General features: G+C 42.7%; 1 protein-coding gene across 2 annotated transcripts; it reads right to left on the bottom strand.

The window, feature by feature from the left end:
* Positions 1 to 1,852: 1,852 nt before the first annotated feature.
* Positions 1,853 to 22,353, bottom strand: syne3 (spectrin repeat containing, nuclear envelope family member 3). Of its 2 annotated transcripts, none has more exons than XM_068339113.1 (18): positions 22,275 to 22,353; positions 20,898 to 21,055; positions 20,616 to 20,788; positions 19,324 to 19,633; positions 17,218 to 17,373; positions 16,184 to 16,537; positions 15,323 to 15,459; positions 13,673 to 13,847; positions 12,746 to 12,928; positions 12,470 to 12,613; positions 12,094 to 12,228; positions 11,321 to 11,482; positions 10,810 to 10,982; positions 9,786 to 10,086; positions 8,842 to 9,006; positions 7,310 to 7,495; positions 6,833 to 6,883; positions 1,853 to 4,644 (listed from the first exon to the last, which is right to left on the bottom strand). In XM_068339113.1, exons 2-18 carry the CDS (start codon positions 21,039 to 21,041, stop codon positions 4,462 to 4,464), a joined length of 3,132 nt encoding a protein of 1,043 aa, XP_068195214.1. In that variant the 5' UTR covers positions 21,042 to 21,055; positions 22,275 to 22,353; the 3' UTR covers positions 1,853 to 4,461. The 2 variants fall into 2 exon arrangements, with proteins under 2 accessions (XP_068195214.1, XP_068195215.1); XM_068339114.1 differs by having other exon boundaries at positions 22,181 to 22,290.
* Between the last annotated feature and the right edge of the window lie 2,120 nt (positions 22,354 to 24,473).

Genomic DNA, 24,473 nt, shown 5'->3' on the forward strand with positions numbered 1-24,473 from the left:
ATAACTTTACCACAAACGGAGTAGCCGGAATTAGAAAGAAATTAGAAAATCCCATACGTTTTATTCATGCATGCATGAATATTTATTCATCTTTCTTTTTCTTCCTTTGGAAAGAACATTTCGGAAGCCACAGCTTGGTCAGCCTGGCCAGACGAGTGTGGGCGGTGTGGAGACATGTATAAATAAATGTCCCTCTTACCCCTGTGGGGTGGTGTCTGTGTGTCATCCTCCAGCTCGGGTCCTCTACCAGACCCCTGGGAGTCTGGGGGTTCTGTCAGTATCTTGGCTGTTCCTAGGACTGCGCTCTTCTAGGATGAGGCTAAAGAAGTTGTTCCAGGAATCTGCTGGAGCCACTCTTCCAGTTTGGGGGTCACTGCCCCAAGTGCTCCTACTACCACGGGGACATTAACCTTAACCTTCCACATCTGTTCCAGCTGTTCTTTCAACCCTTGATATTTCTCAATCTTTTCGTGTTCCTTCTTCCTGATGTTGGCGTCAGCTGGAATCTCCACATCTATCACCACTGCTCTCTTCTGCTCTTTGTCCATCACCACTATGTCCGGTTTGTTAGCCAGTAGCTGTTTGTCGGTCTGGAAACTGAAGTCCCACAGGATCTTAGCCTCGTTGTTCTCAACCACCTTCGGTGGTATGTCCCACTGGGATTTGGGTACTTCTAGTCCATACCGGGTACAGATGTTCCTGTACACTATCACAGCTACTTGGTTGTGCCTCTCCATGTATGCTGACTCTCCTTCCATCTTACATCCTGCTACCACATGCTGGACTGACTCTGGGGCTTCTTTACATAGCCTGCACCTTGGGTCAGATCTACTGTGGTAGATATTGGCCTCTATTGCCCTTGTACTTAGGGCCTGTTCTTGTGCTGCCATGATCAGTGCCTCTGTGCTGTCTGTCAGTCCAGCTTTATTCAGCCATTGGTAGGTCTTCTTGATATCAGCCACTTCCTCTATCTGACGGTGGTACATGCCGTGTAGGGGCTTGTCCCTCCATGTTGTCTCCTCCTCCTCCTCTTCTTAGGTTTCTGCTCTCAGGAGTTTGAGGCCTCTACATGGGATTCCAAGGTATTTGTAGCTGTCCTTGATGTCTTCTATCCTGCCCCCTGGTAGGTCAACCCCTTCAGTTCTGATCATCTTACCTCTTCTTGATACCATCCGGCCACATTTGTCTAATCCAAATGACATCCCTATGTCGTCGCTGTAGATCCTGGTGGTGTGGATCAGTGAGTCGATTTCTCGCTCATTCCTGGCATACAGCTTGATGTCATCCATGTAGAGGAGATGGCTGATTGTTGGAATCGGTATCCGTAGCCACTCTTTGTGATGATGTGACTGAGGGGGTTCAGGCCTATGCAGAACAGCAGTGGTGATAGTGCATCCCCTTGGTAATTGGCTTGGAGTTAGTCTCCAGGGTTGTCTTCCACTTCCCCATTGAGTTCTTGATGAAGGCTCTTAGTGTCAGTTGATCTTCTACAGTTCTAGACATTCCAGTATCCACGTGTGTGGCATTGAATCGTAGGCTTTCTGATAGTCTATCTAGGCGGTGCACAGCTTGGTCTGCCTGTTCCTACAGTCTCTGTGGACTGCTCTGTCCACCAGTAGCTGGTGCTCGGCTCACCTGGTGTTACTACCAACTCCTTTCTGTGCCCCGCTCCAGTATTGACCCACGTGCCGGCAGCTGATGAGCAGTTGAAGATAGATGGATGGAAGGGTAGATGGCCTTAAGGCTTGTCACCCATAACCTGTTAACGCATTAATGGGTGAGGTCTAGCTGTATTTTATATTGAGAAAAATTAAGCTGTTTAGCTGTTTAGGTACAATAATAAACAAGACAAGAAACTACAGATTTCAAGGATATTTACATTTTTTATTATATAAAAAATGTTGGTTAAATACAGGCTCTTAAAAACAACATGAAGCTATTCTTATGAAAAGATATCCAATAATGATAATGTCTCTGAGAACACACTCATTGTCGAAATTTGCATAATAAAGTGTTCCGACAAGCACTTTTGTGGATTTGTTTTCGGAAGATTCAACTCATTTAATTTGTTGCATAAATGTGTTAATGGATGTACAATAATGCAAGCTTGAGCCACACATTGTCAGGCATATCTAAAGGAACGCATGCTTTATAGGGTCAGCTTGAAGAACAGGAGCACCGTGGAGCCTACATACAGGCTGATTATGCATAGCAGTGTGAACACACAGGACAGGGCTAAAGCTAATAGTTAACTTGGTTATAGGACTGTTAGCTGATACTGACGCATCACAAAGCCTTATGCTGACTATGGCTCTGAATGTTTGTGATTATCTGATGAGCGTTAAGGCCTTTCTCTAACATGTGAGGTTATTTAAATACATTTCCACACCTGACGTCACTCTCTACACCTATTACCTCTAGTCTACACAGGTTCTGTGTAGGTCAGATTCACAGCAACACAACCATCTTCTTTAGTTACCTAAGGACGTCATATATTGACCGCCTGTTAAGCACACAAAGACCACCTGACCGACTTTTCCTGATAAAACTAGAGGGAAGAGGCCATGAGGTCCAGGAGAGGATCTGGACCAAGGGGTGGTGATTTTTACATTGCTGTTTGGATTTGGAGGAATGTGGTGGAGGAATTTGAGCCACTTCTACTCTGGTAAAACAGATCAACTGTAGGCTGTCAGTTATTTGTCTGGAGTACAATGAACTCTGGATAAAAGCTTCACTCAGATAAACATCAGATCAGTTTGCAGACTGTTGTGTTGGTAGTCAGGTTTTTCTTTTCATAACCTCTTGTCAAACTGTAATAATTCTGAAATGTAAATGTGTGCAAACAGTGAATTCCTGCAGACAAAGACACAATCGTTTAATTTGGTCATTGTTGCCATGTCAACACGATGATTCACTAATACACAGACAGCCAAAACAGAGAGAACTGTGTGTACAAGACTGTGGAGGTGTTCGGATATTTATACAGGTGGGCAGCTGCTCAGTTATTTTGGGTTTGATTTACAGCTCAGATATAAGAAGCCTCAAGTTTTCACTGTTGGTTTAAAAAGTTAATGTACTGTCATGATTAAACTAAGGTTGGTTAATAATGACCAGACTAACACTGCTTCAACCCTGAAACACAAAAAGAAGTGATGAGATAACCTCCATCGTCTTGTTGCCGCTAAGTCGCTCAAAGCACAAGGGAACTGTAATTTAAATCAATAATAAATTTTACCTGCTCTGCATTGTGGGTAAATGGCACACACACTGATGGCTTTCTTCTACAGGTGATGTCAACAATATCTTCCTCATTCAAGATGGATAAAGTTGTTGATGGGACAGAGGACTGGGAGAATGCTCCTGGCTATTGAAAGGAATGAATGACTGAATGGATCCTTGTTAGATGGTGTGACATTTAACTATTGAAACAGGAGTTAGCTGATAATGTAATAAATTTGTCCTTCTGAAATGTAATAGGCCAATAATGTAATAATTGGCCAATAACATAATAAAAATCTTGAACCTATAACGTAATAATTTATTACATAATAACTGATTATCTTGTTGGCCTGGTAGAAAAAAAAAACCTCTTACCCCAAGCCAAAAATTATTACGTTATTGGCTTCAACAACATCTGATATGATTTCAAAAAAATCAAAGCAACCAGATTAGCTCTCATCAATACAAAAACCAGAAATTCTTCAAATTACATTCAATATGACCAAAACTGTAAAAAATATTTTTTTTAAATTAACGAGAAAATACAACTACAAAGATTGTGATAACTAAAACCGTTTAGACGTCCTTCCCAGTCGTTCAGTGCAGTAGTTGTATCCAATCACAATCTGTCACTCGGACAAAAGGTCCCAACCTTCAATCTTCACCATCAGATTTAAATATTCCATTGCAAATGTTTGTTGTGTTTGTCCTCATGAAGGTTGTTCACTTCTGGGTGGTAATTTCTAAGTTTAATGCAGCAGCAAATGTAGCAGTAGTGCAGAAATATAAAAATTACATTCTTAGCGTGAGCATGGGAGTTGTAGTCCTACTGAGACTATTTGGGGACAGACAAATCAACGGATCAGACGTTCTTCTTGATCTCATCCAACACCACATGTTCACACATTCAACCCTGTGCACCAACAGAGTTTTTAGATGTTAGCTAACTTTCTTCTTCATCATGTTGGAATAAAAAAGCCTACCTGGAATCATATTGGCTGCAGTTTATATTTTACATGTTAAAACTATATATTTTCCTGTCATATAGGGGAATAAAATTGTACCTTTTTGATGTAGTAAGAAACTTAAAGCAACTATTCAGCAGCATGGGGCAGACCGGTGATAGATGAAACTACGTCAGGTGCTTTCAGTAAGACACAGTCTTGTGCTCCCATCTCATTGGTCTATTTAAGTGGTGGAGAGTGAGATCAGACGTTACTTGCGTCCAACAGAGTGAGTGTCTTATGTAGGTGGGGGTCCATCGTAACGGAGCATGACGCTGAAGGACCGGGCAAAGTTGTTGGAGAGGGAGCAGCTGCTGCCTCCGTCCATGAGGGGCAGCAGGAAGGCTAAAAGCAGCAGAGCCAGGAGGAGGAGCCACAGGGGAAGCGCCAGGCGACACACCCGCTGCAGCAACCCGGGCTTCTGCAAAAACAGCAGCACATACACAAATATGTACAGGTCGTCCTCAGCTTACGAACATTCAACTTCCGAGATACAAACAAAAGTGTGCTGCCATATCCGACTATTGCTGTTCCGCGTTCTGCCACAATCCCCGTGGGGGCAGCACTGCTGCGTTCACAAGCTCCAATTCTCGTCTCCCCCTCTTGTTGTTATTGTCTTTGTGAGCATCTCAGAGTGTCAGGCCTCCTACCCTGGATACTTTAATTTCTCTGATGACAACTCTGCCTCTGACCGACAATAATTCCCCTTCAAGTCCTTTGCTCTAAAGGTCGGCTACATGCTACATGCTACATGCTACAATACTGTCAACAGCTGCTTAAAAAATCTGGTGGAGGGTTCTTGAAGTGTTTTTTTTTTTCTTCTTCTCTTCCAAGGATTAAATTATAAGCAAAAGTTTAGCGTAAATTAATCTGAATTTAAAACAAACACATGAATTACAAGTGATGTTAGATACTGGAACGATAAGTGCATATTTTAATATGATTATATGTTTTTATCCTTATTTATTTTACAGTAACATATTATATGCTTTTAATGGTTTTCTGGTCATTTTAGAGTGTAATATTTGTGTCAGAACTACCTTGAGTCGAGTGAAATGACATAAACTTGATTATTATTTTTCTGTGCCTTTTTTTGAAAACCAACATACAATGAATGACTGAACTTGAAATGACCGATACATGCATTTTAATTTGTTATGTGTTGTTTTTATGTCCTGTTATTGGAAAGCCTAAGGGAATAGTACTTTCCTAGTTGGAAGAGCAATGACATTTAATTTACGTGAAATGGAGATTGTACAGTGCCTTGCAAAAGTATTGCCCCCCCTCCCTCCAAGCCTTTTTGAAATTTTGCCACATTTAAGGCTTCAAACTTAAAGATAAACTGAAAATACTTTTCATGAATCAACAACATGTGCGACACAATCGTGAAGTGGAACCAAATTTATTCAACATTTTATATTGTGTTTAAAAATAAAAAACTGAAAAGTAGGACGTGCAAATGTAGGACCAAATGACACACAGGTGCATTCTGTTTGTCATTGTTGTCATGTAGGTCAGTATTGGATCATTCAGACGTCATCAGGGAACTTCTGGAGTCGGTCAGCTGAGCTGAGAGAACAGGGGGCCAATACTTCCATATGTCCTACTTTTCAGTTTTTTATTTCTAAACACAATATAAAATGTTGAATAAATTTGGTTCCACTTCACGATCGTGTCGCACATGTTGTTGATTCTTGACAAATATTTCCAGTTTGTTGTCTTTAAGTTTGAAGCCTGAAATGTGGAAAAATGTCAAAATATGTCTTGGGGGGGGGGGCAATACTTTCGCAAGGCACTGTCGATTAAGCTTCATAATAATAACGAATAATAATTCAACTTACAAACAACCACTTACAAAAAATTCAACTTACAAACAACTGTGTTCATATGTTGAGGACTACCTGAAATTTATCATTCAAAGTCTGTGTAGATGACAAAGCTGCAGGTTAACCAGACCAAGGTCTATAAAAACCTCATTCCTTCAGTCAGCAGTGTGTAGCTAATGGCAACCAGCTGCATGATAGTCTGATAGCAGTGGTGCAAACTGAATATGAAGGAAAACGTCTGAGATGTAACAATGAAAACCTGGATGTGAAAAGCCGTGAATGTGTGATGTGAAATCCTTAAAACTGAGCTTTAATCAGATGACGGAAGTGAGTTCACCCACACAGTGGAAGCATCACCACAGTCGTTGGGATGAGCTGCAGCCCTGTGAATCACACTCACTGCCCACACTCATCTGTCACTCTGTGAACACTCAGCTACACCCGCTGGAGGGAATTCAGCACAAAGCTATCCATCAGCAGATCACACCATCATGAGCTAAAACTCTTACCAACATATTGTATAAGTCTCCGGAGTCATGTCATCATTTTATAGATCAGTAAAGTATGTTTTCTTTAATTTCATACTATAGTCATCCCAGAAGGACAATTAGTAGCACAGTCTAGTTAGTCAGTTAGTCAGTCAATGAAGATCTGGTGTCGACGTTTGTACGCAGCAGAACTCTTGCTGCTTTCAGAATCGAAATCATTCCAATCTTTGTGCTGTTTATGTGAGCAGATGAAGTCTGTTACTTTTTAATATTAATAGAATAACATAGTGATCACCTTCTGCACAGTAACTGCTACGCCTGGCTCCTCTTCTTTGGCTTGAACTCTCTGCACAGACAGAAAATAGAAGATTCAACATCAAATTGTCGGTTGCAAAAGAAGCGTCCTGAGTAATTACACACTAAATGTATGCAGCTGTAATTTTATCATACTACTCTGGGACTATACTGCTTTCCTACTAAGTGCTGTCTTAAGCAGGATTACACCACTGAGTGAACTCTGTTGGGTTATATAGGCTTATGTAGGCTTGGTAGGTTCCCTTTGAAAAGTATGAACCAATACTGCTCCACCATTTCTGCAGAAGGGAACTAGTTTCCTGAGTAGGATGTCTCCCAGATGATTGGCAGGTTGTGTTTCAGTGCTTGGGTTACACTGCCACCATGTGGAAGAAACAGTTCATGCATGTAGACGGAATCTTCCAGCACTGCGCTGCACACAGTTTGGTGTTACACCCCTGTGAGAGCGACCTCTCACCTTGACGCTGGACCTGGCCCTGACGTCTCCCACATCCTTTAGTTTGGATTTGTACAGCATCCAGCGGTAGCGAAGTTCCTCCAGACACACGTCTTCAGCCGGTCCAGAGCTGGCCTCGCTGTCACCACTGTCTTGGAGCAGCAGCTGGAACTGTTCCTGACCCCAGGAGACCCCCGCTCTCAGAGCCTGAAACCAGGACAGAACACAGAGCATTGAAGCATCTGGTCTGCATTCAGACAGAACAAAACACTGCTTAACGTCAAATCCAAAGCCAAATAAATAAATAAAACCAACTACAACTAAAAAGAAGTCAAGATTAGTAGGAAATGCAAAGAAAGAGAATTAACAGAAGCTCCATGTTTGTCTGTTTCCCATTAACAGGGGACACAGAGAAAAAATTACTCCCAAGTTCCTGACATCACTAGTAGAGGATAAAGCAATGTTATCTACGTGGATTACAATATTTGAAAAATCATCCCAATAATAGGACCAATAATGACTTTGGATTCATTACTGTTCAGCATTAAGAAGTTTTCAAGCATCCACCATTTAATATTCTTGAGGCAGGTCTCTAATTTAATTAGTTGATCAGATTTCGTTTGTTTTAAATGACAAATATAATTGGGTATCGTCTGCATAATAGTGAAAAGTAATGTTATGTTTTCTTATATTTCCCAACGGTAACATACTGTATATAAATGAAACAGAATTGGCAGATCCATCCAAGACGCAGACTTAATATGAGAGTTAAATGACAGATCCTTCTTTCACTTATGAAACATTGTTAAAATTAGAAATTTCTTCACCTTTTAAAGACTCAGAATGCAGATATTGTTGATCATAATTTTCTTAAGCTCTATATAAATAAAAGTTGATTAATTGATTGAAGACTGAAGCTTTGAAACGAACCAGATGAGGTCAAACATGTGAACATTGTAGAGAAAGAAGCAGAAATTGTGGAAAAGTTCACTTTAAACCCGAAAACATTTTTCCATTTTCTTTAAACTGCTTTAGTTTGTTATTGGTTGACTGACTGACTTTCTTCACAGCAGTGGAAACCAAAAAACACATGCAATACAAAGAATAAAATACTGAAGTGAGACATAACTGTGTAAACTTAACAAGAGCATCTGACCCGGTGAAGTACTGTCGATCCAGTTTAACCTGTTGAGCATTATTAGAGTAAAACACGCCTTCAGTCGTGGGCTGAACACCTCTGGGTGTTTCAGACTGTTGGCTGCTTTACTCCCAATGTTTCCACTGTGTAAACTGGGCCTGATGGAGTATTTCATCACCTGCCTCCCATCAGCTGTTCCTCAGAATGATCATTTTTCTGACGGATCTGTGATCGGTTGCATCACTATTACACACACGGATGAGGAGCAGCCCTCCTCCTCCTCCTGCTCCTCCTCAGTGAAACATGACTGACTTTGATCATCAGCAGCTGGATGGAGCTGTGGGAGCAGAGGGCCACCACCCAAAAACCACACACCAAGTCCATCAGACCACGCATGCTTTAACCAGAAGCTCACCTTGAGTCTGTTCAGCTGCACCTTCAGTTCTTTGGCGTCAGGCGTCACTCCTGCGGTGAGGATCCCTGACAGGACGTCGTTCTGTTTGGACAGCCAGGCTTCAAACTCCTTCCTCCTGGACGTGTAGCGTCCTGAGCTTCCCTGCTGAAGGCCACGATGTGTGGACTGTGAACACACGCAGTCAGGTCCACAAATGTTATTTCTCTGCCTCTGAACACCACCACAACGGATTTGAAACGAAACAAACAAAATCTTCTCAACTTCGCTTTTGATTTGATGGAACTGACATCCAATCGGTGTAAAAATCACATCAGTTTTTGACCAAAAGTAACGAGAGAAACTTAACAGAAAAGTCTATCCAGCGGCAAATAGATGGATGAGGGTAAGAAGGGGGTCCAAATAGAAACAGACAGGATGCAAATCTTACGTAGTAACCCAAAATCTGCTTGTTTAAGAGAATAATACGTAACTGCAGAGCTCCACAACTGTTCAGTGGAGAAAAGATTCACACAAATGTCAACTCCGTATAGATGAACCTAAATATTGTGGTAAACTGTTCTTTTTAAAGAGGTGATCTTTGTACGTCTGCTGCTATAAGACCAACAGCTACTGTTACAGTCTGACTTCACTAAACCTAATAATAGCTATCACAATCAAAAGTGATTCGTCGTGAATGACGACTAACTAACTAACTCACTAACTACCCACCTAGCTGACTGGATAATACATAAACTACCACAGCACTGGCTGCTGCATTAGTGCTGCTGATGGTTTCTGGGCTGAAGGCACCTCCTCCTGAACTCAGGCTCTCTCCTCTGTAACTGACAGCTGGAGGAACTAATGCTGACTTTTTACCACCGGTGAGGATGCTGTCATCTGTCTGTGTTGATGTATCACCGCCAACAAAGTAATCCCCCAGGGAGAGCGTCTGCTCTGGAACTCACTCCGTCTCCTTGGAGGGACAGCCTGCTTCCCTCGCCGGCCCTTGATGGATGTTCTGCTCCACGGCTCTGCAGCCTTCCGCCCTGGTCTGTCACTTCCTCTTCTTCCTGTGCCTCCAGGCCTCCTCCTCCTCCACCTCTCCCACGCCCAGAGCTGAACGAGGCGCCAGATCTCACCGCCGCGCTGTTCTGTTGATGTTCTGCCCCGGTTGGACTGCCTTCTTCTGTCTCGGCTGTGTCGTCGCCGTGCGGGCCTCCAACCCTCCATAACGGAGTGTCTGTCTGCTCTGTGGACTTCAGCAGCCTGAAACGGAGCAACGGAGAGAGGACAAGTGTTTCCGCTCCTCATCAGATTATCACTGAGATCAAACTACATTAACGTTTGTTGTTTCTCTTCTCTTCATCCTATTTCCTACCTCTCCACATTAAATAAAGTGGATTGCATTCACGGCTCTGCAGCCTTTTTACCAAAGGTTTCTGACAGCAACGCCTCATTAACAGCATGGTTCATTAATTAGATCTGTTCTCCTCCAGAACTCACTGAGTATGGGAATTACGGGATTATAATTTCACATTCGTATATGTGGCCCCTAATCCCAATAGCACCGAGTTACTTTGACATTTGGGCTCATTGTTTTGTTTTTTACTTTCATTTACGAGTTTCACTCAGATAGATTTATAGAGCAGCTAACTGTGTCTCCTGGGGGGTCGGTTAGCCTCAGACAAAACCACCAGTTGCTTCTGTGTTCAAGAAATCATCACCATAGGACAATCATACTGATGACAGATTGCTAGAAAGAAGTTATCAAAGTGATTCTTTTTACATTAAATAACAGAAAGTTAACTATTTTCAACAAAAATAAGATGCTTAAACTCTCCAGTTCTTGAGTTTTGCCTCAGAAACCACGTGAGACAAATCCCACTAGCAGAATGAGCTACCTGCAACCATGGAGGTAAAACAAAATGCATCATTTTAGCGTTTTGTTGCCGTGTGAACAAACGAATATAAAACCCGTTGATCAAGTACCTCTGCAGATTGAGGCTCATGTTGCATAACAAAAACCAGGACTCTTGTATGGATTTCAGGTCTCGCAGGATGTAGACCTTCCCCTCTGCTGAAGTTTTCTCCAACACCTCCTGACCGTGAACCTCCAGCTGCTGGAGCTGCAGCTCATTCTCTGGGAACTCTCCCAGAGCTCTCTGTAGGTGAACACAGGAGAACAGAAGGTAAGGAATAAGATCTGTTTTAGTCATGACTTGTTTCTACTTCTACAAAACGTATTTATTAATAGATTTTTTATCTGTTTTATGTAAGTGATATTTTGGCAGAAGCATTGCTCTCCAATCATGGCTTTAAAATGAAAATAAAATGCAAAAAGGAAACATCCACGATGTCAGGCTTTAGTCTGGGAATCTGATGTGATTTAGTTTGGGTAGAAAATACTCAAACACCATGGTGCAAGCAAGAGGGAGGAGCTCATTGTCAACCAGATCATGTTTACGACTCAACACATTTTGACCCCGTCTCCCAAACACGCCTCAGCTTCATGCTGGCGACCCTCGATGCTCCACTCTCCCGATGGGATGTGGAAGGACTCCAGCTTCTGTTTCATGATCATCATCCACTTCTCTAAGTTCAACAAGGTTTCGTGGAAGCTCTCGTGCTCCGCGATGCTCTCGTCACTCGCCTTCACCTTCAGCTGCAAACAGAAGGAAAGTGGTGTGTGAAGCCAACATTTAAAGACAAAAGTCCTGTATTAAAGAAACACTTAAAGGTGCTTTAAACAATCTATAAGAGTGTGGGAAAATTGATTCATGTTTATTCTGGTAATTGTGACCAATAGCAAAAAAGTGCCTCAAAATATTACAATAATTTTCTGTCAAATCTGAGTAACGTACTACAATAAAGTGTAATAGCACATCCACAACAGTAGGTGGCAGTGCTGCTTTCACATCTACATGTCGTGTGTCATTAACCATAATTAACAGAACATGTTCAGGAAGCAGTAGCTCGTTGTTGTAGGGATGTTTTGATGAGAGCGACCCATTCTTTCATAAATGTCTGTAACAGTAGTCTGCATGTACAGGTCTGTGATTTTATACACGTGTGGAACATCTTTATATATATATATTATATATAATGACCTTATATATAGACAAAGACCTTTCAGCTAAAGTTTAACAAAGCCCACGCCCCCCACTGACACTACTTTGTTACCGCAGACGTGACTGGTGCGGTTTTCAGTGTCGATGGAGGCTACAGCAGGTATTTTGAATATATATGAAGGTGATTTTAACGAGACCGTCTTACCGTCACTGTTTTGTGCAGTTGTTTCCAGTCTATATAGAGTCTCTCAAACTGATTTCTGTTGCTCTGACTGGAACAAACCAGAGTCTCCAGTGCCAGGATTTGTGCTTCACAGACCTCCAGGTCTCTCTGGATCACCTGAACACACACAAACCACACGGAGTGACAGTCTCACCGGAATATTCACAAAAAATGACTTTCACTTCGACATGTACAAATTCTAAAGAGGATACTGCAGTAATGCGTGTGACCAATAACACGCTGTTTGCTTATGAGAGAATGAATGAATGAATAGAATGGTAGAATCTGAGTCAGTCAGTCAATGACAGAATGAATGATGAATGTGGCTGCAGTTGACATCATCTGGGGGTGACCTTACTCTGAGCTGGTCCAACTGGCTTTTCTTTGCCAGGATGTCAGGCTGGAGGTGGTCAGCTGCGCTCAGACGGTCCTGTAAGACGATCATCTTAGACAGAATCAACTCATGGGCGTCCTCAAAGTCCTTGGTTCTTGATATGAATCCCTACGAGTTCACAGAAAGATTAGATTATTAATGGATCAGTTTGAGGAAAGACAATTCAAATACAGTGTAGTTTGACATGAATTTTAAAAAAGCATAATATAGGACCTTTAAACCAAAAAGGTTTTTTGATACCTGCAGTCTGTTCTTCCTCTGCAGCAGCAGAGTGTGTAGCAGTTCTCTGTTCCCCACAGCAGCGCTCAGCTCATCCTGGAGGCTGTCACACCTCTCAGGACCGAACACAGAGCTCAGCAGGTCTCCTTTAACCTGCAGCTGTCTGAAACGCTCCTGCAGGTGGACACTGTCCTTCAGCAGATGCTGGTATAAAGAAGAGACATGAAGAACATGTGAAGTCTGATTTCACAATTCAAAGCATGGTCAGGTGTCCAGCTAGAATTGATGGTCAGCTTTGTGTGGAACAAAATAAACATTAGGTTTTATTATCTGGTGCACAGTAATCATGTAAATTCTTGTCTCAGTCTCCCTCACACAATTCTTAAAAAGCAGTAACAAATCAATTAAACTAAATTAGATGTAGGCCTAACATTTGTATGAACAGAATATATTCTTTACAATTCTAACATTAAGTAAACTATGGCTCCATGAAGCTGACAGTTTCCCAGTGATCTACGACTGATTTAGAGCAAAATCAATGATAAGAAAAAAATTTTAAAAAGACTTTAAATAACCCAACATGTTTAATGAAAAGTCAATTTACCATTTTAAATAAAAATATTCAGTTCACTGTTTTCCTTGTTCTCATCAGGCGTCTCTAGCCATCCGTTCTATTCATATTTACACTCTTTATAATCCACAGTTGGTTCTTCTAGTTTGACAACTTCCTCTTCTCCGCAGCAGCTTCTGTACTGCTTTTCTCTTTAAGTCCTACTGGTGCGCTCGTTGTGAATTTGTGAAGTGTAAAGGTACAGGCATTGTCATTGGTCTAAAACAATCATTTCATCATCCTTTCACATTCTCTGTGAAGATCCATTACCCTCAGGGGAGCTTCACACTGACACACCGTCGCTGATGAACGACGTGAAGACGGCGTTTGGGCTTTACCTCGATGTTTTGGAGCAGCATAGCACAGTTGGAGAAGTCATTGACCTCAGCAGAAGCCTCCAAAACCTGAGAGACCGCGTGGCTCCACTGGGCGTAGAGCAGAAGGGGGTCCTGGAGAAGGAGTTTCAGCCCCGTTTCTGACTCTGAACACAGCTTTGCCACTCTGTATTTCACACTGAAACATAAGCACATCAGACAAGATAACTTTAAAACATAATGACAGGACACAGAACGGACACAGCTTAGATCTGTTTTGATTCTGCCCTCACAGGAATGTGGTAAATGTACATCTGATTATTCTGAGTGGAAGCCACATGCCTACAGAAATTGTTTTGCCAAACAAAGTGTCATGAATAATTTATCTGAAGAATGTCTGAACAATCTTTGGGTCTCCATCCCAATCATGAACCTCCATGTGAAACCGTGAACTTATGTCTCTGTCCTGTTGTTCAGTAATTCCAATATCCTCACTTTAAACCCACTACTGTGTTCATTTGATGTTGATGAGAGTACTAACACAGCTCCTCCTACGCTGTCATTACTCAGTACACAACACATACAGCGGTACCTCTACTTAGGAAATTAATTGGTTCTGGAAGAAATTTCATAAGTAGAAAATTTCATAAGTAGAGACGCATTTTCCATGCAAATGCCCTAATCCGTTCCAAGCCCCCCAAAATTCAGACATAAATGTTTTATAAAGCATAAAAATGCATCAAAACATGTAACAAATACATGTTACAATTAGATTATTACACAATAAATGAGAGTTGTGTGTAATTTTAAAAACAAAGAATAGAGTAAAGAATAAAAATGATGGTCATTTACCTTTTAACTGCTGTCCTCATTGTTTTTTGCCCTCTTTGGTTCATGCCCTCTTGCCCCACCATGAACAACAGAGTGAATTCCAGTCCTCCTTCTGAACTTCTCCAACCACCCACGCGACGCCTTAAACTCCTTAAACTTCCTTTAGTTTTAATAACGTGGTGATTGTAGATGCATTACGGCCATATTCTTTGGAGAGATCAACCAAACGCATCCCTTTTTCAGGCTTTTCTATCATCTCTTGTTTGTTTGTACGGACAAAAAAACTCTTTTCTTCGTCTTTTCTTTTCCTCTTTTCTCCGTCACTTTCTTGGGGTCCATAGTGAATACTCTAAAAGTTAATATATTTATGTAAAACTATCAGAACACCTCATGGGTCGAGGGTTGAATGACGAGGACGCTGCATAGACACCTATCTAGTTACACACAGAGGTCCCTCTGAGCCAATGGGATAACAGAATGCTAGGTAATAGCCAATGGCAGAGCAGCTACAAGAATGTTGCGTTCAGGAACCTGTGGGAGCTGAGAGTATCAGGCCAAACTGTATTTTAACCTTTCATAACTCAACATTTCTTTCGTAACTAGAGGTAATATTTTCCTGTTGAGGCGTTTGGTCAGTAGAACATTTCATAAGTAGAGACTTTCGCCAGTAGAGGTACCACTGTACTGTCTCCGAGCATCAAACCTGCATTCATCAACTGGTGAACAAGCCTGAATTCACCATCAGGAAGTCATTTTGATTGTTATTTTTCAGATTTGTTTTTTCCCGTGAGCGTGTGCCCCTTAGAGTTCTGACTTTACAGCAGCGTGCTGCCCCTCACGTACCTCTGATGTTCTTTAACGACAGCTAGGACATCATCTGAAAGATGACGCGAGTCTTCTGAGAATCTGAACAGCTCCTTGAGTTGAGCTTTAAGAAGTTCCACCTGGGACTCCTCCCCAGCCAGCGTGTTTTTCATAACCTGCAGATCACAAACACAAAGTAAGATCAGTTCGTTCAGAGTCTCGGCCCCAAAACCGAGGTCAGATAAAAGTCATGTAGCTAAACAGACAGGAGCCAACACTAACTTTATGGCAGATACACCTCAGATAAACACCAATGTCCATGTTGCTAGCTAGCGCTGTTGCCTTCATTCGAATAGTGACTATAGAGACGTTTTTACTTCCTGCTTTCTGTTCAACGACCCAACGTTTGAGTTTGTCGTCCAGCGGTGACCGTCTCGCTTCGTTCCCTCACAAACTCTCAGCTTGTTGCTTCCTCCTCTTCCGTACCTTTGACTCATTAATCCTGACTTCTCTGCTGCTCTATATCCATGTTCTACTGCGTGACGGATAGCCTTGAGTTTGAACTTGTAAGCGTGTTTCTTGACGGGCGCCGTATTGGGGTCCTTATACACACAAAAGTGGTGTGGGAATGGAATTCTGTTTGACAGTTTTTACCGCTATCACGGTATTTCGGCGACGCCCCCCGACTACAGTAGTCTGGCCGGATTTCCTTTCAGTGATCTTGTTTTTAACCGATATTGATCCACATTTAAGGCCCATTGGATTATAAGGCGCATGAAAAAATTAAAGGCTTTAGGTGCACCTTATAGTGTGGAAAATGAAGTATATTTTATATATGTACTGAGACATGAAGCACAAGAGGGATCACTGTACATCCACTGAGAAGCATAGCAAACCTACCATATATCTCCTCCACTGGTCCACCATCTGGTTTTCAGTGCAGTTAGCATCGGTCTGGCAGCTCGCCTCCAGTTCCCGGTCCAGGTTCTGCATCAACGCTCGAAGGCGTCTGATGTCCTCGCCCAGTCGCTGGCAGCGCGCCGTGTACTGACTGTAGGAGTCGAGGCTGGAGCGCAGGCCGTCCTCGGCCTCACACAGACCCTGTCTCAGTCTCTGCCAGCCCAGCCTCAGCTCCTCCGCCTCGTCCACCACCACCTCTGCCCCCGCGGGAGACGTGTTCTCCCTCACTGCCTCTGCCACACCCTCAATGTGTTGTAGGGTGTTCTCCTCCCCAGCCACGATGTCGTCCAGGGCCTGAAACAGAGCAACACACATATGTTAATCCCTCGTTACTCACGGTTAATGCGTTCCAGTAACCCCCCGTGAAAAACTAAATTGGTTCTGGAAGAAATTTCGTAACTAGAAAATTTCGTAGAGACGCGTTTTCCATGCAAATGCCCTAATCCGTTCCAAGCCCCCCAAAATTCAGACATAAATGTTTATATAAAGCATAAAAATGCATCAAAACATGTAACAAATACATGTTACGATTAGATTATTACACATAGACACCGATCTAGCTCCACACAGAGGTCCCTCTTAGCCAATGGGATGCCAGGATGCTAGGTAATAGCCAATGGCAGAGCAGCTATGAGAATGTTGCATTCAGGAACCTGTGGGAGCTGCGAGTATCAGCCCATACTGTATTTTTACCTTTCGTATCCTGAAATTTCTTTCGTAACTAGAGGCGATATTTTCCTGTTGAGGCGTTTCAGAAGAGACGTTTGTAAGTAGAGGAATCTCTGTATATATTTTACATATGTGTGTGTATGGATATATAAACATATGTATACAAACACACACATATATACCGAAGTACGTAGACGTTCATGCATACATACTGTACGCACACACACACACACACACACACACGAACACTCACCATAACTAAAAAACAGGAAGTAAGCTCCTTTACTAATTTGACTCAGCCTCACTTGTAAGGCCTTGAGCTTGTTCTCAGCCGTATCCTCCCTCTCCATCAGATCAGTCAGCTCCTTGGTTTTTGACAGCAGCCACGACTGGAACCTCTGAACACACCCCTGGTACGCCTGGTGCTCCCTAGCAATCTCCTGAAGCAGCAGCAGACGCTCCTAGCACAGCAGGAGACACACCTTGTGGTAATTTTTAGCAGCACACTGTTGGAAATGAAAAGCACACATCAGAGACAACGTGTTTGTGTGTCCCAGGAGAAAATGTGGATCTGTGGGCACTTTGATGTCTGCTGCTTCCACTGCGTGATTCCTGAGAGCATGTTGAAGTTGAAACACAGAACAGTTGACAGGCAGGCGATGTGTCTGGTAAACACCACCCCATAAAAAACAATAATGTCTTATTTTTATCGCTACTTTCCAAATTGGAGTCAAAATAACAGCCTCACTGACAGATTCGGATGTTTGAGTGAATATGTGATGGATATTAAGAGACTTTAACCACAGTCTGCAAGAAAACATCACCCTGCTTTACTGAGAACTACAGCAAAGAAAACCCTATTAACTAAAGCCCTCAAGACGTGTCGTGTCTGAACACACGGCGTAGGTAACATACGCTGCCAGGATCACTGGCTGCTCCTCTCACTACTTCACTGACAGCTGAGATGGATTCAGATTGAAGGGCACAGACGTGTCTGATAGCTGCTTCCTTTTCTGCTTCCACCTTCCAAGTTGTGCTTGGAGCATCCATTCCACAATGGATTTGGATAAATGTGTAGTCTCATGTGAGGACTTGTCTCTTGTGTAGCATCATTGTGGGGGCCACAGAGGAGGGGAGCTGCATGTATGAGCATTAATGGTCCTACCAACCTGAAGAATAGGTCTGCTATGCATGTGGTGGTTAGAAAGCAAAGAATAACAGAATGACAGAAACTGTCCTTTTTAACTTGTCTTTGTATATTCAAGCATTTTTCAAGCCTGTTCTTCCTGTAACAAACAAAGGTTTTCTTTTCTTTCACATTCACTTATTACATGGCTGGATTTACTTTACTGTCTTTTCTGCTCCTCCCACCACCCCATAAGTCTCCTGAATGTGGATTTTAAATTATTATCTTAAGTTCTGGCTTTGCGCCTTGAGACTGTTGTAGTGAACCCAGATCAGACCGGGTTTATTCAGAACACTCTTTTTCTAACGTCAGGTGACTTTTTAACATTATCCATAATAACCCATCCAGCAGTCATTTCATTGGATGCAGAAAAGACTTTAGATGGCTGAGAACGATCATGCGTGTTGTTCATGATCAAAAATTTGGCCTTAGAGATGCTTTCCTATCCTGGATAAAGTTGCTTTACTCTAATCCACAAGTTTAAGTTAGGACTAGCAGAACACGGTCGAATTACGTCCCTCTTTATCACTCAACAAGACAAGGATACCCGCTAAGCTAAGCCCCCTTTTTATTTGCTTAGGCTATGGAGCCTCCCACGATCGCCATTTGTTCCAGTGCATCTATTGTAGGGATGCAGCATCATTATCTAGTTGTAAAAGTTTCACTCTATTTACTTCTATGTGATTCAAATCCCCGCACTTCTATTGCTGCTGCTTTGCGTCTACTTTCAGACGTTAGAGGGCTCTCAGGATACAAAAGTGAGTTCTTTCCTATTAATCTGCTAGACACTTCCCTTTACAATCATTTCCCTTTAAAGTTACTGACACCAGTTTTAATTAAACCATTAATTTAAAGCCAACTTTTCCACTTTTATCAAACGTTAAAGCAGCTTGTGAGCGATGGTCGCTGCTCAAACTGATGTTAGTGGCCGCATTAATTATACAAAAATCAATGTTCTTCCCCGTTTTCTTTATCTTTTCCAGTGCCTCCAATCTTTCTTACTACTTCCTTCTTTAAATAAATAGATTATCTCATTTCAGACTTTCTGTGGGATAAGAAGACTCCCCGTTTGTCACGGAATGATTTTTAAAAAAAGGCCATAAAGGTTAGGTTATTTCACCTCAGATTCCACTATTGGGCCTCCAACACAGGGCTGTGTGAGGTCGATGTGTGTCAACCTCACACATCATCTCCCACACTCTGTATGTGATGGATCGCGGCTCACCTCAGCTCCATCTCTGACGTTGTTGTAGGCCTCCTGCAGCCTCTCTTGGGCCTGGGGCGCCACACTGGGGTCGTGTGTTCTGTTGTGCAGAGCTGCAGCCTCGTCCAGCAGCCTCTCCAGCAGCGTGGCCTGGCTGTGGATGTCGCTCACCACCACCCGCTGCTGGTCCACCTGCCAGAGCTTCTCCTTCACCCCCAGCTGGTGCTCCACCCTTACATCCAAACTGCGATGCTGTCTGGTCAACCACAGCTCGAACTCTTCGTAAGCCTTCAGGTACTCGCCCCAGTGGAGCCACACCCACTCGATCCGGCTGTGGAAGAGGTCAAACACATGACAAGACTGGCAGTTTGATGATGTGTTTGAAAAGGATTTTTTATTCTTAATAATTTGTATTTTCTTCTTTTTGAACTGTTGCCGTGAGAAATATTGAAAACAAGTTTAACTTTTTAAATTAAACATTAATTTCTTAATACATGGGAGTGTTATTCAACCCCAGCCTTCAATATTGTGTGACAGATGACTTTTATAATGCCAAATAAACAGTTTTGTCAAGCTTTTCGTGCCTCCTGATTGGAATCTTTGCCGATTTTTCATGTGCAAAAGCCCCTAGCTCAGTAATGTTTGATTGTCTTGTCTTCCAGGTGCCTTTTTTAAATCCCAAAGATTTTTAATCTGACTTAGATCTGGAAAGTGAGAAGGCCACTTCATGATATTTCAGGATTTTTTTCTTAACCAAGCTTTTCTTGAGTTTGAACAGTGCTTGGAATCACTGTCTAGCTGACAAGTCCAACGTTTCAGCAGAAGTTTTCCTTCTGGCGTAGTCGTTCTACTTGACGTTGATGTTCCTCGTCCAAGGTGCCACAATGTTCTCTGAAAAATTTCAAACTGAAGCATCAGACGGCCCACTGCTGAGCAGCAGCTTTCATTCTTTTTGATTTTAGTTTCCATTTGACATCTAAATCTGCACTTTATTTTATTTTTGGGGTATAAATACAACAGCTTTGTCTGACAACTACAGTAATTGTTACACCGTTTATTTCAGATAGGTAAAACAAAAAAGTCAAAAATATGATTTGATTTTATGATATTGATCAGTTCACCTGTTTTCCCTTGTAAAAAGTAAAACACATGGGAACATTGTACACCATACAATAGAAAACTAACTAAAACCTTAAACTACATAACATTCATAAAAATTGATCTCTTCAAACATTCTGACTAGAAGCAGACAGAAAAGTATTAACAGCAAACACTCGGGGAGCCTCAGAGGAGTGAGCTAACTGTGAGCAGACCTGTGGCAGTGGATGATGTAGGTGACCGTCTCCTCCCACAGGCTTTTCAGGTCTTTGAGCTTGGTGTGAGTGTGGTTCTTCAGCTCTTCATCATCGCCTTGCAGAAGGTTTTGCGCCGCCACCAGCGCCATGTCCATCTTCACACGACCTTCATGCTGTGACTGATGGATTTTCTACACATTCAGGACAACATAAAAGTATAAACACATGACAATAATAAGTTAATAAGAAACTCACTGTGTCATCAGTGTAAAAGTTGAACATTAATGCCATCACCCTCACCTCTGTCTCTCTGAGCCGGGCCTCCAGGGCGTCGCGGGGTCCCTGCGTGTTGTCATTGGCCCTCAGCCTCTCCTGGATGGCGTGCATCCAGGAGAGCGCCACCTCCAGGCTCTCCATGAACTCCTGCTGCTCCTGTTGTGTCATGACCGATACGGGGCCTGAAAATTTTAAACAGCAAACATTCATTGATTACATTGATTCTGAATGAGAGACACGCCTTTGCTGATTCAGCAGTTCTCAGCTCAACGTGTTCATTCTCACAACATACAACTGACGTTATATCACATCTTTTACCACAGTTTATGTTCACACTGCTCATGATAACACATATCAAGACAAGCAGACACCATATTCTACAGACTGAAGGATTATTTGATGTCCTGAGAGTTTCAAAAGTAGATTGATCGATAGATTGACAGACAGATATAAAGTCCGTAGATGTTATTATCCGATTAACTGCTGGAAGTCGGTGTACCTACACCACAAAGACGGGATGTATGATCATCCGAGCACACGACTAACGGTGGTATCCAGGAGCCTACAGTCAAACAAACCTACGACGAGGAGCCCTGGCACTCCTCATCATCACTTTTTAGAGGGAAAACGAAAAACAGGCGGAAAGGGCCGTTAAACGGAATGACTCATTTCTCCCCGCCACAACATTCCTTACAAACAAAACCGTTCTTCATTACATTATTCAGAACTTTCTTTCCTGGTTGTTAAATACAACCATAATAACATTTATACCTGCCTAAAATACTGCATTTTCTTTTGAAGACCAAAAAAAAAAAAAACCTGTAGGTTTTTCTTTCACAACTTATTCTCCATGTTCTGGACCATAAATCCATAAGTGTGGTTCTACATAGAACACCTGACTGTTACACCGGTGTCACCTCGGCTGCAGAGTCTCCTGCAGCTCCAACTCTCCTTCTTCTGACCTGCTGACCTAAACCGGTTCCTGGACGCGACTGTCGTTTAAGAATGTTTACACACAAGCTAACGTTCTGTTAGCAAAAGACCCATGTCTGTTTTCACTGCAGCCCACATGTATTACTGTATCACTATGGAGAACTTTATGCTAACTCTAGCTCATATATAAAGTATTACTGTATCCCTATGGATAAGTTTAAGCTAACTGTAGCTAATATATATTATTGTAGCCTGATGGATAACTTTATGCTAACTGTAGCTCGTATATACATACAATGTAGCCTGATGGATAACTTTATGCTAACTGTAGCTCATATGCATGACTGTAGTTTGGTGGATGACTTTATGCTAACCGTCCTGTAGCAGCGGATCGTCATGGTGACGGTCCTGCCAGTGTTTTGATAGCAGAGCTCCACACAGTCTGACCCAGTGGAGTGAAGGACTTACCGATCCGCGCTCATCGGCTGTCCCCGTCACTCTGTCCCCGTGACAGTCCTCGGTGCTGTGCTGTAAAGTGACGGCAGGCAAGAAGCAGCGCGGGGCATGACGGGAGCTGGAGTCAATTTACAGTCTGTCAGGGTGCGTTCAGGGACTCCAACTACCGTAAAACTATTTTTTTTTTAATGTAAAAAAAAAAACTGCACGGAGAAATTTATACTTAATATGTGATGCATTTAGACACTTCTTTTAAAACTGAAACAAAAGAACGTTATGTTTGCATTATTGGAACGACGAAATGGAGAATTTATTAAATTCTTTCATAATAAAATAACAACACTTTAGGAAGAGACTGCCGTTCGAAAATCACACAGCATGAAATCATTTAAAACTACAACCAAGCCAGTAACTGACTGCAACATCCCGCGACATGGCAAATACAATCCTGAAGTCTGCTTTCCCCTGAATTAAAAATTTTACCCTGACCTACTTGTATAAGTCAAAGATCAAACCCAGCTCTCTGATCTACTGTCAGTGTGATCTACGGTCTCACTCACACTGGCCCTCTCCCTCGTCTTTCTATCTTATCCGATTCCTGAGAGTACAAAATTGAAAGCTGACCATGACCTAGTTTTCTCAAGGTCAAGGTCATCATCTCATTTTCATCCCCTTTGCCGTTATGTGTTCTTTGTTTCATCTTTCTATCTGGAACGGCTGCAAAGATATTTGGTGGACTAACTAACTACAGACGGACAGACGAACGGACAAACACCCGCTTTGAAGCGGGATGTAACCAGCAGTTATCTGGAGTGCTTTACACAAATGGAAATGTCAGGTCGAAATACCCTAACCTCTTTCAATAAATTACGTACTAGTCTGCTAGACTAAATTCCAACTTCACTTCTAAAATATGTATTACCGTTAATAAATAAACCCACACTGTCAATAATTAACTAGTCCACAGTACAGTAACACGTTATGTGCCAGAATCTTTTAAGATGGCTGTGATCAAGCCCCTCCTTAAGAACCAAAGTTAGACGTAAGTCTCCTCTCAAACTACAGGCCACTCTCCAACCTTTCAGTCCTATCTAAGATTCTAGAGAACGTAGTGGACAAACAGCTAACTACCTGTCTGTAGAATCATTTGTTAGAGGATTTTCAGTCAGGTTTTAGAGGTACTGTGCTCAACTGCCGTGCAATGTTACAGAGACGTGTCAATCAAGACAGCCCCTGCCCATCCAGAGACTTGAGGTACTCAGGGCGAATCTCATCTACCCCCGGTGCTTTGCCACACAGGAGTTTGGCAACCATCTTGGTGACTTCAGCCTGGGTGATGGACGAGTCCACCTCTTGAGACCTCAGAGGCACCGAATGGTTTGCCGATAATCCTCCTCCATGGCCCCCCTGAACTCCTCCCAGACCCCAGTTTTTGCCTCTGCGACTGCTCGAGCTGCAGTACACCTGGCCTGCCTGTAACTGTCAGCTACCTCTGGAGTCCTACAATTATACAAGATTTGATAGGACTCCTTCTTCAGCTTGACGGCATTCCTTACTTCCAGTGTCCACCACCTGGGGTTCGGGAGTTACCGCCGCGACAGGCACCAGAGACTTTGCAACCACAGCTCCTAGCAGCCGCTTCGACAATGGAGGTGGAGAACATGGTCCACTCTGACTCAATGTCCCCAGCCTCCTGAGGGATTTGAGAGAACGGACTCTCAAAATACGTTTGGGACTGCAGAGCCTGTCCGGTCCCTTGCCCTGTCAGGGGATCCAGCTCACCACCAGATGGTGATCGGCTGACAGCTCTGCCCCTCTCTTCACCCAAGTGTCAAACATACACACGGTCGGAGATTTGATTATACGACAATGAAGTCAATCATCGACCTCTGGCCTAGGGTGTCCTGGTGCCATGTGCACTTATGGACATCCCTGTGGTCTAACCCTGTCTTCTACATCCTCTTCTCTTCCACCAACTACCTTCATGTCCTCTTTCTCTACATTCATAAACCTCCTCTTTGGTCTTCCTCTAGGCCTCCTGCCTGGCAGTTCAAAACTCAGCATCCTTCTACCAATATATTCACTATCTCTCCTCTGGACATGTCCAAACCATCTCAGTCTGGCCTCTCTGACTTTATCTCCAGAACCTCTAACATGTGCTGTCCCTCTGATGTACTCATTCCTGATCCTATCCATCCTGGTCACTCCCAG

Source organism: Antennarius striatus, chromosome 17 (genome assembly GCF_040054535.1).
Source record: "Antennarius striatus isolate MH-2024 chromosome 17, ASM4005453v1, whole genome shotgun sequence".
Taxonomy (NCBI): Eukaryota; Metazoa; Chordata; class Actinopteri; order Lophiiformes; family Antennariidae; genus Antennarius; species Antennarius striatus.

Excerpts from the sequence above, each read along its gene's own strand:
- syne3 (XM_068339113.1), bottom strand. The coding sequence starts at position 21,041 with ATGACACAACAGGAGCAGCAGGAGTTCATGGAGAGCCTGGAGGTGGCG. Across the intron at positions 12,229-12,469 it reads GCCAGTTGGACCAGCTCAGA|GTGATCCAGAGAGACCTGGA; the intron begins GTAAGGTCACCC and ends GTGTGTGTTCAG. Across the intron at positions 4,645-6,832 it reads TAGCAGTTACTGTGCAGAAG|AAGCCCGGGTTGCTGCAGCG; the intron begins GTGATCACTATG and ends CTGTTTTTGCAG.